The 12,950-nt window shown below is 46.3% G+C and overlaps 4 protein-coding genes across 4 annotated transcripts; 2 read left to right on the forward strand and 2 right to left on the reverse strand.

Moving 5' to 3' along the window:
• Positions 1-1,717: 1,717 nt before the first annotated feature.
• Positions 1,718-2,180, reverse strand: LOC5579069 (histone H2B). The gene has a single exon (XM_001657216.2). The coding sequence runs from the start codon at positions 2,142-2,144 to the stop codon at positions 1,770-1,772; it is 375 nt and encodes a 124-aa protein (XP_001657266.1). The 5' UTR covers positions 2,145-2,180; the 3' UTR covers positions 1,718-1,769.
• A 51-nt stretch (positions 2,181-2,231) lies between these two features.
• On the forward strand, positions 2,232-2,845 carry LOC110681408 (histone H2A, sperm-like). Its single transcript, XM_021857150.1, has 3 exons — positions 2,232-2,297; positions 2,363-2,387; positions 2,457-2,845. Exons 1-3 carry the CDS (start codon positions 2,232-2,234, stop codon positions 2,795-2,797), a joined length of 432 nt encoding a protein of 143 aa, XP_021712842.1. The 3' UTR covers positions 2,798-2,845.
• An 866-nt stretch (positions 2,846-3,711) lies between these two features.
• LOC5579067 (histone H3) lies at positions 3,712-4,368 on the reverse strand. Its single transcript, XM_001657218.2, has one exon. It carries the CDS (start codon positions 4,177-4,179, stop codon positions 3,769-3,771), a length of 411 nt encoding a protein of 136 aa, XP_001657268.1. The 5' UTR covers positions 4,180-4,368; the 3' UTR covers positions 3,712-3,768.
• A 4,416-nt stretch (positions 4,369-8,784) lies between these two features.
• Positions 8,785-9,194, forward strand: LOC5579077 (histone H4). The gene has a single exon (XM_001657219.2). The coding sequence runs from the start codon at positions 8,836-8,838 to the stop codon at positions 9,145-9,147; it is 312 nt and encodes a 103-aa protein (XP_001657269.1). The 5' UTR covers positions 8,785-8,835; the 3' UTR covers positions 9,148-9,194.
• Positions 9,195-12,950: the final 3,756 nt, after the last annotated feature.

Raw genomic sequence — 12,950 nt, forward strand, 5'->3', positions numbered from 1 at the left:
TTTGCTCGATAAAACAATCAATAGTAACTATTGAAACAATACCACCCTGCACGGCGGTGGTGAATTTGGCAACATGAATGGTTGCTCTTTGCGGTGACATGCGGGTATAGCCAGTATGCCGGTGTCTAATGGCCCCTAATGAGCCTCAAACAAAGTCATTCCCAGTGCCGACGAGCGATGTTACGCGTTTGGTTTTAGTAAACTTTGAACAATGTTAATTTGATGTTTTTCATCAAACATACCGAAAACTTGGGCTCGACTATGACGTCAGTCACACAAGTTTGTGCCATTTTGTCCGGAAAACAATGTACCAAACACTAATCACCTTCCACCTGTGCACTGTTGGTTGGTCGAATGTGTGCAAATTGCTGGCATTGCCTCAGCCATCGGCGGCAACTGCATTGGAAAAGGACAGTGCACGTGCTACTATGGATCTAGTTTATCTGAGAATGTTTTACTTCAAGAAGCAAGCACCCTCCCTGCGGTGGAATCTGCAAATGAGCTAGTGCGAAATCTGCCGAAATAGGCATCGGTTTTGCTAGCTGCAGTTGCATCGAATGAACATTCCATACAATCTCTTCTGGCGGCAGTAGTAACCGGACATGTCGCGCTGAAATTCGCGACAAATTGTTCTCGGAAGTCCCTAACATGCCCACGGCACGTGTTCCCGGTGTAGAAACTGCACCCTACACCCCCCGATCGAGATATATTTTTGTGTACAGTGCCCTCAGGGGCTGTTCAACGTGTCTGTCCGTGCTAGTACTGAGCAACACCCGAGCCAGGAAGCCGAATGGCAACCACACAACGTGTCATGTCACCATCATTCGCAAATTTCATAACGCCAACAATGACCATTTGCAACGCGCCCACCACCCATTGTGTATAAGAATGTTTTCCCAATTTCGTTTGACCCGTTACATCTCGAAGACACACCACCCACCCATGAACTATGTGAATGGGCCCCATCAATGGGAACCGATTGATGGCATTATCGAGATTATCCGATCGATAACATTTGCATCAACTGTTGTTCGATAAACGTTATTATGATAGCCTGAACTGCTGGGATGCTCTTACGAGATCGTTTGTAATGGGACGCTAGAAAACATAATGAGCTTCTTTCCAATACGTTGAGAAGAAGAACGAACGAACCACGAACTTGTCATCATGCCTGCCTAGCTAGCTAGTCCTATGATGTCAAAATTGTCTAAACTACTAACATGCAGCACAACCGATAGCAAAAATGAAGTTGTTAAGGTGCAACATGGCAATCAGCATAAATATTGAACTTTAAACGTTCTGCTAGTGAATGGAGTGTGGTTAAGGTACAACATTTTTTGCAATCAGCAGAAATGTTGAACGTACGAAGTGGATCTTCTTGTTTTAAATTCAAACGGATGGAAAAACTTAGATCTAGGGTTTTTTTTGTGAACAGATGTTTCCCTATACTGCTTAACAATGAAATTCCTATTATTTATTACGCAGCTGAATGGGGATCCAAATCTCTGCAACTGTAATCGTTATAATTAATCAATACTGAAACTGATAACATCGAATAAATAAAATGAATTGGATAAATTCAAACTGATCAGAGAGGGGGGTGTTGTCACGTATGAAGTCACCGCCGTGACACTACCTCAGTCGGTTCAATAGTGTGATAAAACAGTCTAGTGTCAGATTTTCAAAATCAACTCTTTTTCGGGATTGAAATAGTGGCCCTGAAAAGGGCCTTTTGGTTTGGTGTGATTGAACGCAGTGTCGGTCGTCATTTACTTGGAGCTGGTGTACTTGGTGACGGCCTTGGTGCCTTCCGAAACGGCGTGCTTGGCCAACTCTCCCGGGAGCAGAAGCCGGACGGCGGTTTGGATTTCGCGGGATGTGATCGTCGAACGCTTGTTGTAGTGGGCCAGGCGGGAGGCTTCGGCGGCAATACGCTCAAAGATGTCGTTGACGAAGCTGTTCATGATGCTCATGGCTTTCGACGAAACGCCAGTGTCGGGGTGAACTTGCTTCAACACCTTGTAGATGTAGATGGCGTAGCTTTCCTTCCTGCGCTGCTTCTTCTTCTTCTTATCGCCCTTGACAATGTTCTTCTGGGCCTTGCCGGATTTCTTCGCGGCCTTTCCGCTGGTTTTCGGTGCCATCGTGCTGCTAACGTTGTTTTAGATTCCAAACGAAAACTGAAAACTGATGCCCGACCGAACCAGTCGGTTCTCTTTTATACCCGTAGAATGGTGAGCGCTGTTCCGCCCCTTCGCTTCGTTTGCTACTTCATCCATTTCGTTCGCACCATCCTAGTATGAGTGCAGCGCAGGGCTACGCATGTATAAAAGATACCCTCATCCGGTGAAATCACCATCAGTACCGCTTACGTACGCTTCGTGAACGTTTGTTTCTCAAGTCCACTCAAACTCAACCACAAAATGTCTGGCCGCGGCAAAGGAGGCAAAGTTAAGGGAAAGGCAAGTCCCGTTCCAACCGCGCTGGATTGCAGTTCCCAGTCGGTCGTATTCACCGTCTGCTCCGGAAGGGCAACTATGCCGAGCGTGTCGGTGCCGGCGCTCCAGTCTACTTGGCTGCCGTTATGGAATATCTGGCCGCTGAAGTGCTCGAATTGGCAGGAAACGCTGCCCGTGACAACAAGAAGACCAGAATCATTCCCCGTCATCTGCAGTTGGCCATCCGCAACGACGAAGAATTGAACAAGCTGCTGTCCGGTGTTACCATCGCCCAAGGTGGTGTTCTGCCCAACATTCAGGCTGTCTTGCTGCCGAAGAAAACCGAAAAGAAGGCATAAGTTACACTGCGTGCATCAAACCAAAAACCGTCCTTTTCAGGACGACAATATCCAGTCCACCGCTAGAGAGTTGTTGTTGAAATATTGCAGATTTATCTAATTTAGCCACAGAGAGGATCGATGAAGAGATATCGGCCATATTATGACCATTTCTGAATCAATTCCTAGATTCCGCGGGGGGAAACGTTTGGGCTTCTTAAATGTTCTGTTCGGGATACCTCGAACTTTCGATTTTTGGAGTTCAATTTGCCGAAACAGAAACATAAAACATTGAAACAGCCAGCCCTGCGTGAGCTGTTCCTGAAGAGAGAGGAGGGTAAACTGTTCATCCAGTTCCTGCCCCATTTTCTACTATCTACTGCTTGACAATAGAAGAGTTGATGAAGCAGGTAGTATTTAAAAAACTTATATTATTTATTCGAGGAAAGGCTATATCAGGAGCTCCTAATATTAAAGGAATCAATCAATTTCCAAACCCCACAATTATCAATTATAACTATCATAGGGGTGTGTTTCAAAGTAAACAAGCCAAAGATTACGTTTCAATCATACGGTCAAACTTTCAATGTTGGATGTTCGAGTTGTCTAGTTTGTAGCAACAAGGGGAGGCGAGCTGGGAAAGCTTCTGAATCCGGAAAAGAGCATAAGAAGAAGGGGAAACATACGGCCGGTACCAGAGAATGAAGTCCGCGCTGGAGATGCACATTCAAAAGTGTGTGCAAAGCGAAGCATGAAGGGACAACTCGAGTTGTCGGTTGGTTGACGTACCTCCCTCATCAGTGTTGAGAGTATGATCGTTCGGTGGTAGGAGGAAGGTCAAGGGGCTTTAGGAAGTAATCGTTCCCCCAGGGGAACAAACAGTTTTAGGTACACTGAAGGGAAAATTGCTCACACAACTCTTTTAGGGAATGCTCTAGTGGCCCTGAAAAGGGCCGTTTTGTTGAGAATGGCAACTATAATGCAGACCGAATTTAAGCGCGTTCTCCACGGATACGGCGAGCCAGCTGGATGTCCTTGGGCATAATGGTGACACGCTTGGCGTGGATGGCGCAAAGGTTGGTATCTTCGAAAAGACCGACCAGATAGGCCTCGCTCGCTTCCTGCAGGGCCATGACAGCCGAGCTCTGGAAGCGCAGATCGGTCTTGAAGTCCTGGGCGATCTCACGAACCAGACGCTGGAATGGCAGCTTGCGGATCAGCAGCTCAGTCGACTTTTGGTAGCGACGGATTTCACGCAGAGCAACGGTTCCTGGCCGATAACGGTGAGGCTTCTTGACACCTCCGGTGGCTGGGGCGCTCTTGCGAGCGGCTTTGGTAGCCAGCTGCTTGCGAGGAGCTTTTCCTCCAGTAGACTTACGAGCAGTCTGCTTGGTACGGGCCATTGTGTTAGATGATGATTAATTTGCTTTCAATCCAAACGGATCAGTTGAAACGCAGCGACAGAATGAGGGTCAAAAAACCAGGCAGTCCTCTTTTATATGCTCATATCGATGCAGGCAACCAATCGGAAGCCACGGAAGAATAGAAAAAGCAAGAGAGGAAAGAAGAACTCAACCCTCGAGTGGGTATAAAAGTGGCCGCTAGTGTTTGGCGCAGCCGATTCCGAATCGAACTGCCGTTGTGAACGGTTGCGTGTCTTTTTGAGTTGCGAGACACAAGTTCGAATTCTCTTCCGTGCGTGTGCGAAGTGCACTCTCTTTTCGCGATTTCCCGCTCCCGCGACTGCTCTCCGGCGCTAACCTACCTCCTAGGGGTGGCTAGCCAGAAAGCATCTCTGCTAGTCGAAGCAGAGCAACCGCGGCCCATAGCGATGGGTCGCAATCGGAAGCAAAAGGCGGACTCCGCCTCGATCCCCGCCCCGCTGGCCGACAGCGGGCAGACCAGCGCGCCAAAACGAGCCAGGAATGAAGATGCCAACCCGGCGGCATACAGCAGGTTGCTGGCAAATAACAAGTTTGCCTCCCTGCCTGTGGACCAAGCCCCCCCGGGCGCGAAGGTTCCCCCCCTCTTCACGGCGTCGAAGGACCTCTCGGCGCTGCGATCCGAGCTAGCGGCCAACAACATCCGGCCGCTGTTCAAGCTGTGCCATACCGGCACTAAGATCATGTGCGCCTCCGGCGCCGATTACGACAAGGCCGGCAAGCTGCTGAAGGCAAAAGGGGTGGAATTCTACACCCACGATGCCCCCGGTAGCAAGCCGTTCAAAGTACTCGTCCGAGGGCTGCCGGAGTTCACCCCGGAGGCCATCATCGATGAAATGAAGGCGGCTGGACTCAAGCCGACGAGTGTGTTCCCCATCCGGCGAGCACAAGGAGGACGACACCGGGACCAGCTCTACCTGGCCCATTTGGAGAAGGGGTCTACCACCATGGCGGGCCTGACAAGAGTGAGAGCGCTCTTCCACATCGTGGTGGAATGGGAGCGCTACCGCCCGAAAAAACGAGACGTGACGCAGTGTGGCAACTGCCTCGCGTTCGGCCACGGGACCAGGAATTGCCATATGAAGCCCCGCTGTGGCAAATGTGCCGGTGCGCACGCCACTTCGACCTGCCAGCCGATGGAGGGCACCGAATCGAAGTGCGCCAACTGCGGTGCAAACCACGAGGGCAGCAGCCGCAACTGCCCCAAACGTGCGGAGTTTCTGGCAATCCGCCAGCAAGCGTCCGCCAAGAAGCTGGGACGGCAACGCCAGCGCCAACCACCCCCACCGCTGACTGAGGAGCACTTCCCGACGCCCCGCTACCAAGTGCCCAATCTGCCACCGCTTCAACCAACCCACCGGCAGGCATCCCGCCAGTCGGCCCCCTCCGTTCAGCAACGCCTCGCGGCCGCCGCCGCTGCTCCATCGGTCCGGAATGCGCCCCCTCCTGGATGGGGGAATCCTGGACCCAGTGCTTCCGGCACTCCTCCTCCCTCCGACGACGACGGCTCCCTGTACACGCCGGAGCAAATGTTGGAATACACAAGGAACCTTTTCCAACGGCTACGAGCCTGCCGTTCCAAGTCGGAACAGATCGACGCCGCCAACTCGGTGGTATTTGCGTTCTTATCCAAATATGGCCCGTGAGGCCACCACCAAGATCCTCAACTGGAACGCTTGCTCCCTCCGGAGCAAAAATCGAGAGTTGTCCGCCTTCCTGGACCAGGAAGGCATCGACATAGCAGTGATAACGGAGACGCACCTCAAGCCGGAAGTTAACATCTTCATCCCCGACTTCCGGCTCGTGCGGCTTGACCGGTGCGGATCCGAAGGTGGAGGCGTTGCGGTTGCTCTGCGGAGGAACGTAAACTGCACCCTGCTGCCGAGCTTCCAACTAAAAGTCATCGAGGCCGTAGGTGTTCGGGTGGAAACCTCCATCGGCCCAATCACGATCATCGCGGCGTACTGCCCGAAGCAAACCAACATCAACGACGGAACATCGGCGGCCCTAAAGCAAGACATCGTCAAACTGACACGGCGGCAGGGGCAGTTCATCCTGGCTGGCGATCTGAATGCAAGGCACGAGATCTGGGGAAACCCCCGGCGAAATAGGAACGGCCTCATCCTACAACAGGACCTGGAGGAAGGCCACTACACCATCCTGAGCCCGGATTCACCCACCCGCCTGAGCCGGTCCGGGGCCCATGCGACCATTGATATCTTCCTGACCAACATGGCCGACAACATCTCCCAACCGGTCGTTCACCAGGACCTGAGCTCGGACCACTACCCGGTGGTGGCAGAAGTTGGTTCCCTGGTCAACCGGCATCGGGTCACCCGGCGCAACTACCATCGTGTCGACTGGGGCCAATTCCAGCGGTGTGTCGACGCTAACATCCAGTACGAGGCTCCCCTGGCGTCCGCTGAAGACATCGACCGGCACCTGCAGAGCGTCGAAGAGGCCATCTCCGTGGCCCGAGAACAGCATGTACCAGCATCTGGTCAGGTGAGCAACCCCCTTTTTATCGATCGTGTTACCAAAGATCTCATTCGTTTAAGGAACACCAAACGCAGGCAGTACCAACGCTCTGGTCTGCCTGCGTTGAAAAGCGAAGTCAATCGCATATCCAAAATAATCAAGGCCAGAATGGTGGACCTCAGGAACGATGATTTTTCCAACAAGATCCGCTCTCTCCCAGATTGTGCTAGGCCATTCTGGAAGATGACCAAACTTTTAAAATCCAAACCCAGACCTATTCCACCGTTGATCCCATTAGACAACACCGACTCTAAGGATCGCTTGATAACCCCTGCGGAGAAGGCTGCTGAGATAGGTCGGCATTTCGTCAGCTCCCACAATCTAGGGCTAGACATTCCTAGCCCACACGAAGCTGCTGTTTCCGAACACGCAGCTAACCTACACCAATCTCCCAACGACTTCTCGGAGGAGTTGGAGATCACTGCCGACGAGTTGCTGGCCTATCTCAAAACATCCAAAAACATGAAGGCCCCAGGTTTCGACAACATCCTGAACTTGGAGCTCAAGCAATTGAGTCTCCAGTTCTACCAACATCTGGCACTGATTTTCAATCAGTGCCTCCGACTTAGCTACTTCCCCTCGTCGTGGAAGTCAGCAAAAGTCATCCCCATTAAGAAACCTGGGAAGGATCCTTCCTCCCCCAAAAGCTATCGACCCATCAGCCTTCTCTCAGGGTTATCAAAGCTTTTTGAAAAAGCGATCAACAGACGGCTGCTTTCGGCAGCCGATCAAAACAACATCTTGCTCGAGGAACAGTTTGGCTTTCGACGCGGTCGTTCAACCGTGCACCAACTGACTCGAGTAACCAACATCCTCAGGCGGAACAAGTCCCTTGCCAAATCCTCCGCCATGGCGTTGCTTGACGTTGAAAAAGCATTCGACAACGTCTGGCATGACGGCCTGGTGTACAAGCTGCACCGATACAATCTTCCCACCTATTTGGTGAAAATCATCAAACATTATCTGTTTAACAGGACGTTCAGGGTTTCCCTTAATGGAGTCAACTCAGATCATCACAACATCCCCGCAGGTGTTCCACAGGGCAGTATTTTAGGTCCCCTACTATACAACCTGTTCACCTCGGACATGCCTCAGCTCCCTGAAGGCGGCTCTCTGTCACTGTTCGCTGACGACACATCAGTCGTCTACAGCGGCAGATTCACGAGAGCACTAACATCTCGACTCCAGAGAGGCCTGAACGTTTTGTCAGATTATTTGAACAGCTGGAAGATCTGTATCAACGCAGCGAAGACCCAGGTCATCCTCTTCCCCTATTCCAAATCCCCCAGACTTGTTCCGGCTGAGGATTGTAAAATCACCCTCGGTGGATCAACGGTGGAATGGTCTGATGCAGCCGACTACCTTGGGCTAACGTTAGACAGCAAGCTTCTCTTCAGACAGCAGGTTGACAAAACGGTCATCAAAAGCAATATCTTGCTAAAAGCACTTTACCCACTCATCAACCGGAAGTCAACTCTGTCTTTGAAGAACAAGCTTGCTGTTTACAAACAGGTCATTCTTCCAGTAATTGAATATGGCGTACCAATCTGGGAGAGTTGCGCTAAAACCCACCATCTGAGGCTCCAGAGGACCCAAAATAAGTTCCTCCGGATGATCCTCAACAGTCCTCCGAGAACGAGGACAACCGAGGTCCACCGTCTGGCCGAGATCAAAACTTTAGAGGAGCGCTTTGGTGACTCGATTGAAAAATTCAGGGCTCGTTGCCACCAATCTGGCCAGCAGGTCATCCGGGACCTCGTTCCCCCCTAGGTTATCAAATTTTTTGTAGTGTAAATAGTAGTAGTTAGGTTATCAAATTTTCTTTTCTTTTCTTAAAACTACCAGAGCCTTAAAGGCCGATTAATTACACTAGGGTAAAACCAAATCTATTCCACAACGAGAACAAAAATCAACCAAAATCAAAGCTGAAGGACCTGAAGGTCAAACTCTTAATTTGTAAAAATAATTTTTGTAAAACACAATGGAAAATAAACATGAATTTAATGCAAAATGCAAAAATTGGCGCAGCCATCAGTTCCAGTACTACCGTCGTCGAACACAGAACCAAATTCATCCAAAATGACCGGCCGTGGCAAGGGAGGCAAAGGACTCGGAAAAGGAGGCGCCAAGCGTCATCGCAAGGTTTTGCGTGATAACATCCAGGGTATCACCAAGCCCGCAATCCGTCGTCTGGCTCGTCGTGGAGGAGTCAAGCGTATCTCCGGACTTATCTACGAGGAAACTCGTGGTGTGTTGAAGGTGTTCCTGGAAAACGTCATCCGTGATGCCGTTACCTACACTGAACACGCCAAGCGTAAAACCGTTACCGCTATGGATGTTGTCTACGCTCTGAAGCGTCAGGGACGCACCCTGTACGGTTTCGGAGGTTAAATCGCATTCCAAAGTTTCGCTCTTCAAACGGCCCTTTTCAGGGCCACCAAACACACTCATCAAGGAGTTGATATGACAAATGTTCACACACTAAAAGCAAGGGTAATCTAATGGGACAAGCACTACACGCTTTTGCAGTCCGGCGGTGGCGTGGCTTGGGGAGAAAATTCTCGTCTCCGATTGGAAGACACCATAAAATGCCAATATATATACATACATAGTCTAGTCTAGTCAGCACTGTCATTTCCCGGGGTGGCACTACTGTTGTTACTTACTTGTTGTACTTCGGTCGGTTCGAAAACAACAACCGCTATGATGCCACGCCGGTGAAATCCAGTGCGTGCATCTTTCCATACCAATCTCACGTGCATGCATCTCAACTCCGGACTTCAGTGTCAGGTACGGAACGCTCGTCGTACCACTCCCTATTACCTATTACCACTCATCAAATTCCATTAGGATTGCGTTAGGAACTTCTTAGTTTGCCTCGCTCGGTTCCACAATGCGATGGACGAACAAATATTTCATCATGTTCCACACTGTACCTTATGAGAAATGTCCCGCTCACTGGATGCGGTTGCAATCAATATTTACAAGCACTGGAATTGTGTTCGCGCACCCGAAACGAAACGAAGGGAAAACGAATCACCGAACCGGGTGAGAGACGGGAATTTGAATCCACCGACGGGAAAAACCGGGAATTTGAGAAGGTCACCGGGAAAATCGTTTTGAACGAACATTTCCAAGCTTCGAATCTACAAACCACAACAAGCATTTATGACTTTGAACAAATCAGTTTGTATTGTATGTAATGTATTGAAAGTGGATGATGAAATGTCTACCGTAAAATGGGGTGTTTTCAAGCAACTTCTAGTATGTCAATAATTAAACAAAGGACAGCCCTACTACAGTAAGGACCCGATTTTGTCAGCCCCTCGATGAATTTTAGGCTGACCAAATCGGGTCATTTTATTTTGTTCCCGTTTTTCAAATTTCGACATGGTTACATGGACTTTTAAAGAGGGTACGTGGTAAAACATGACGATACCAATTTTTTGACAAATCTGAAATTGGCTGACAAAATCGGGTCAGTACTGGATTCTCTCGTCGCGTGCCAAACACAATTATGAGGATCCTATGGCAGATTTCTGAGATAATCATGAAAATGTGTGATTTTTGACGTAACTGCAAAACAGGGTTGTAAAGGAATTTGACTTTCGCAAATGAAACCATATTTTGCCAACAACAAAACATAATCTTTTTGATCAATAACTTTGATGCTTTCATTCATTTTCATAAGTTATGCTCAACCTCAATCAGATAATACATCAATATTATCGAACTTGGAACTCCTGCAAACGCAAACCGTTTTCTTTTAACTGCTAAATCTTTCATAGTTATTAATCTGGAAACTGTCAATACTTCGTAAAATTGTCTTGAATTGTTTTTGAGACTTAAATGCAACAGGATCATAACCTATATACCGTTAAGTCACCAGTCACCGTGCGGCCTCCATTCACCGTGCACATATACAAATTCCTACAGAATATTCATACAATTTTCACAAATCATTCTTTGGTCAGCAAAATAAGATAAAACTGATGAAACGAAGTAGTTTTTGCCACAAATAATTTTGAAAAACCTAGTTTATGTAGACAAAATCATGTGAATTCTGTTTGATAACGAGATATTGCAACAATCTTAGTAGAAACGCCAAAAAATCACATTTTTTATTTTAACGATAGAGTATGAAATTTTTCAAAATTTCAACAAGTTTTCACTGTGGATATTATTAGTAAGATGTATTTCATCGTATGAGCAATGAGATTTAATGCAAATTAGAATTTTTATTGTGTTTCAGTCGAAACCCAAATGCACGGTGAATGGATCCTTTTCAATATATATGGATCCTATTACCGTGTATAGTGTAAAAGGCATGAAATTATGCGATAATATTAGATTTATTGTTATGTCGTCATTAAACTACTTCATATTTAGAATTTAAGTGAATATGGAATGGTTTGGACAATACAGTCAAACCTCCTATAACGATTTTAATTAAAAAATAATAATTTAGCCAATTTTTAAACTTTGTATAGTTTTTATTGTAAATGAAGATTTGAATACTCTTAAAAATGAATGCGCACACTACTAGCAACATAGTTGCTCCATTAACAACGTTTCTTCAAGATACAAAATCAAATCATGACGAAAACTATACGCACGGTAAATGGTGACACATAGAACGGTACGAGGCGACCTTAACATGACATTTTCAAACATAATTTTTGACTAATTTTTTGTTATGCATCACTAGTTTTAGATTTTTCCCTGAATTATTATATAATTGCCCGCTACGTAGTGGTATTCTAGTACGCTTCAAATTATTTGGAATAGTTTTATATTTTTTTGAAGTGCAAATTTTTCTTAAATGCACGGTGAATGGTAGCTTGACGGTACAGTTAACTCTCCCTAACTCGATATTGAATTTGTCTTGAATTGGTTTTGATACTTAAATGCAACAGGATCATAACCTATATATTTGCATTTGCTTCTTTGAATGATTGTTCTCCTTCGTCTTCGAAAATAGCCCCTATTTGTTTTGCTGGTCTGCTCGATAGGTAGACAGTTTGACAGTTCGATAGGTAGATTTGGTTTCACTCTTCGCGCAACTCGGGTGCCTCTGAGAAAAAAAAAAAAAAAAAAAAAAAAAAAAATCCCATATTTTCAGGGCTAGACATTTTAGTAATATTCAGTAACAAACAAAATAGTCCCCTTAACCTTTACAATGCAGCTTTACTTCACGGAACAAGCCTAAAGTATAATGGAACATATATCGGCATAAATCGAACGAGTTTTGTAACTTGGAAAAAGTAGTAGAAAAGATAATCCCCTAACACCCCGCTAACTTTCAAAAAGAAACTTTTTCCATAAGAAATATTAAAAGGCGAAATCTAGATAACATTTTCAAAAGCTTTTGTCTGCGTTGTGATCTCAATTAAATATACTTATGTTCTGGGTTACTCACATATTTTTGTTAATATTGTTTCATTGTTTTGTAGTTAAATCTTTTTTGCCAATAAAATTCTTTCAAAAATGGTTTGAATCGTTTTCAATATCTAGACTCCACAATACCTAATATTAATAGATATCCCCGATCACATAATGCAGCTCACAATCCTCCGAACAAAGCAAGCAAGATATATCGACTTCCGACGTTTTTGTGACTTTTCAAACTTGATGGAGAAGTTCAATCCCTTAAAACCCCACGAGTCCTTAACACCCCATTTTACGGTACTAACTTCTTAAAAAGGTTTCACTTTTCTCAATAATTAGCAATGTAGTACCAAACAATGTTTGTTTGATTTTTTGAGCTTGGCTCTAACTTTTTGACTCAAGAGTTTGAAAGAAAAGTTTACTAGCCTAAAATAATCTTGCCGAAAGTTTTTGCACTCAAACATATTGGATGCAAAAAAAAATCCTAAGTTGTTGAATATTCATACCACAATAAATCCAGATTTCCTTGGGAACAGCATTTTAAGAGTTTCTAATCTCTCATTAGTTAACTAATCGATTACAAATTGAATAGGTAAGGTAGATGCTGCTACATGTGTGGGTTTGTTTTATTTTTTTAATTCACCCTAGATTTAATTACTTTAGAGAAACATCAATTTAATGAAACACTGATTTATTTTGGCATCTGGAGTTTGGCATCGGCCAAATTATCTGAAACTCGGCAGTAAGACGCACTTGAAGAGCATAATGTTGATAAATAGCAGTCAAGGCCTTCCTTAGTGTAGTGG

Source organism: Aedes aegypti, unplaced genomic scaffold (genome assembly GCF_002204515.2).
Source record: "Aedes aegypti strain LVP_AGWG unplaced genomic scaffold, AaegL5.0 Primary Assembly AGWG_AaegL5_hic_scaff_812_PBJ_arrow, whole genome shotgun sequence".
NCBI classification, from domain to species: Eukaryota; Metazoa; Arthropoda; class Insecta; order Diptera; family Culicidae; genus Aedes; species Aedes aegypti.

Excerpts from the sequence above, each read along its gene's own strand:
- LOC110681408 (XM_021857150.1), top strand. The coding sequence starts at position 2,232 with ATGGTGAGCGCTGTTCCGCCCCTTCGCTTCGTTTGCTACTTCATCCAT. Across the intron at positions 2,298-2,362 it reads ATTTCGTTCGCACCATCCTA|TACCGCTTACGTACGCTTCG; the intron begins GTATGAGTGCAG and ends AATCACCATCAG. Across the intron at positions 2,388-2,456 it reads CTTACGTACGCTTCGTGAAC|GGAAAGGCAAGTCCCGTTCC; the intron begins GTTTGTTTCTCA and ends GGCAAAGTTAAG.
- LOC5579069 (XM_001657216.2), bottom strand. The coding sequence starts at position 2,144 with ATGGCACCGAAAACCAGCGGAAAGGCCGCGAAGAAATCCGGCAAGGCC.
- LOC5579077 (XM_001657219.2), top strand. The coding sequence starts at position 8,836 with ATGACCGGCCGTGGCAAGGGAGGCAAAGGACTCGGAAAAGGAGGCGCC.
- LOC5579067 (XM_001657218.2), bottom strand. The coding sequence starts at position 4,179 with ATGGCCCGTACCAAGCAGACTGCTCGTAAGTCTACTGGAGGAAAAGCT.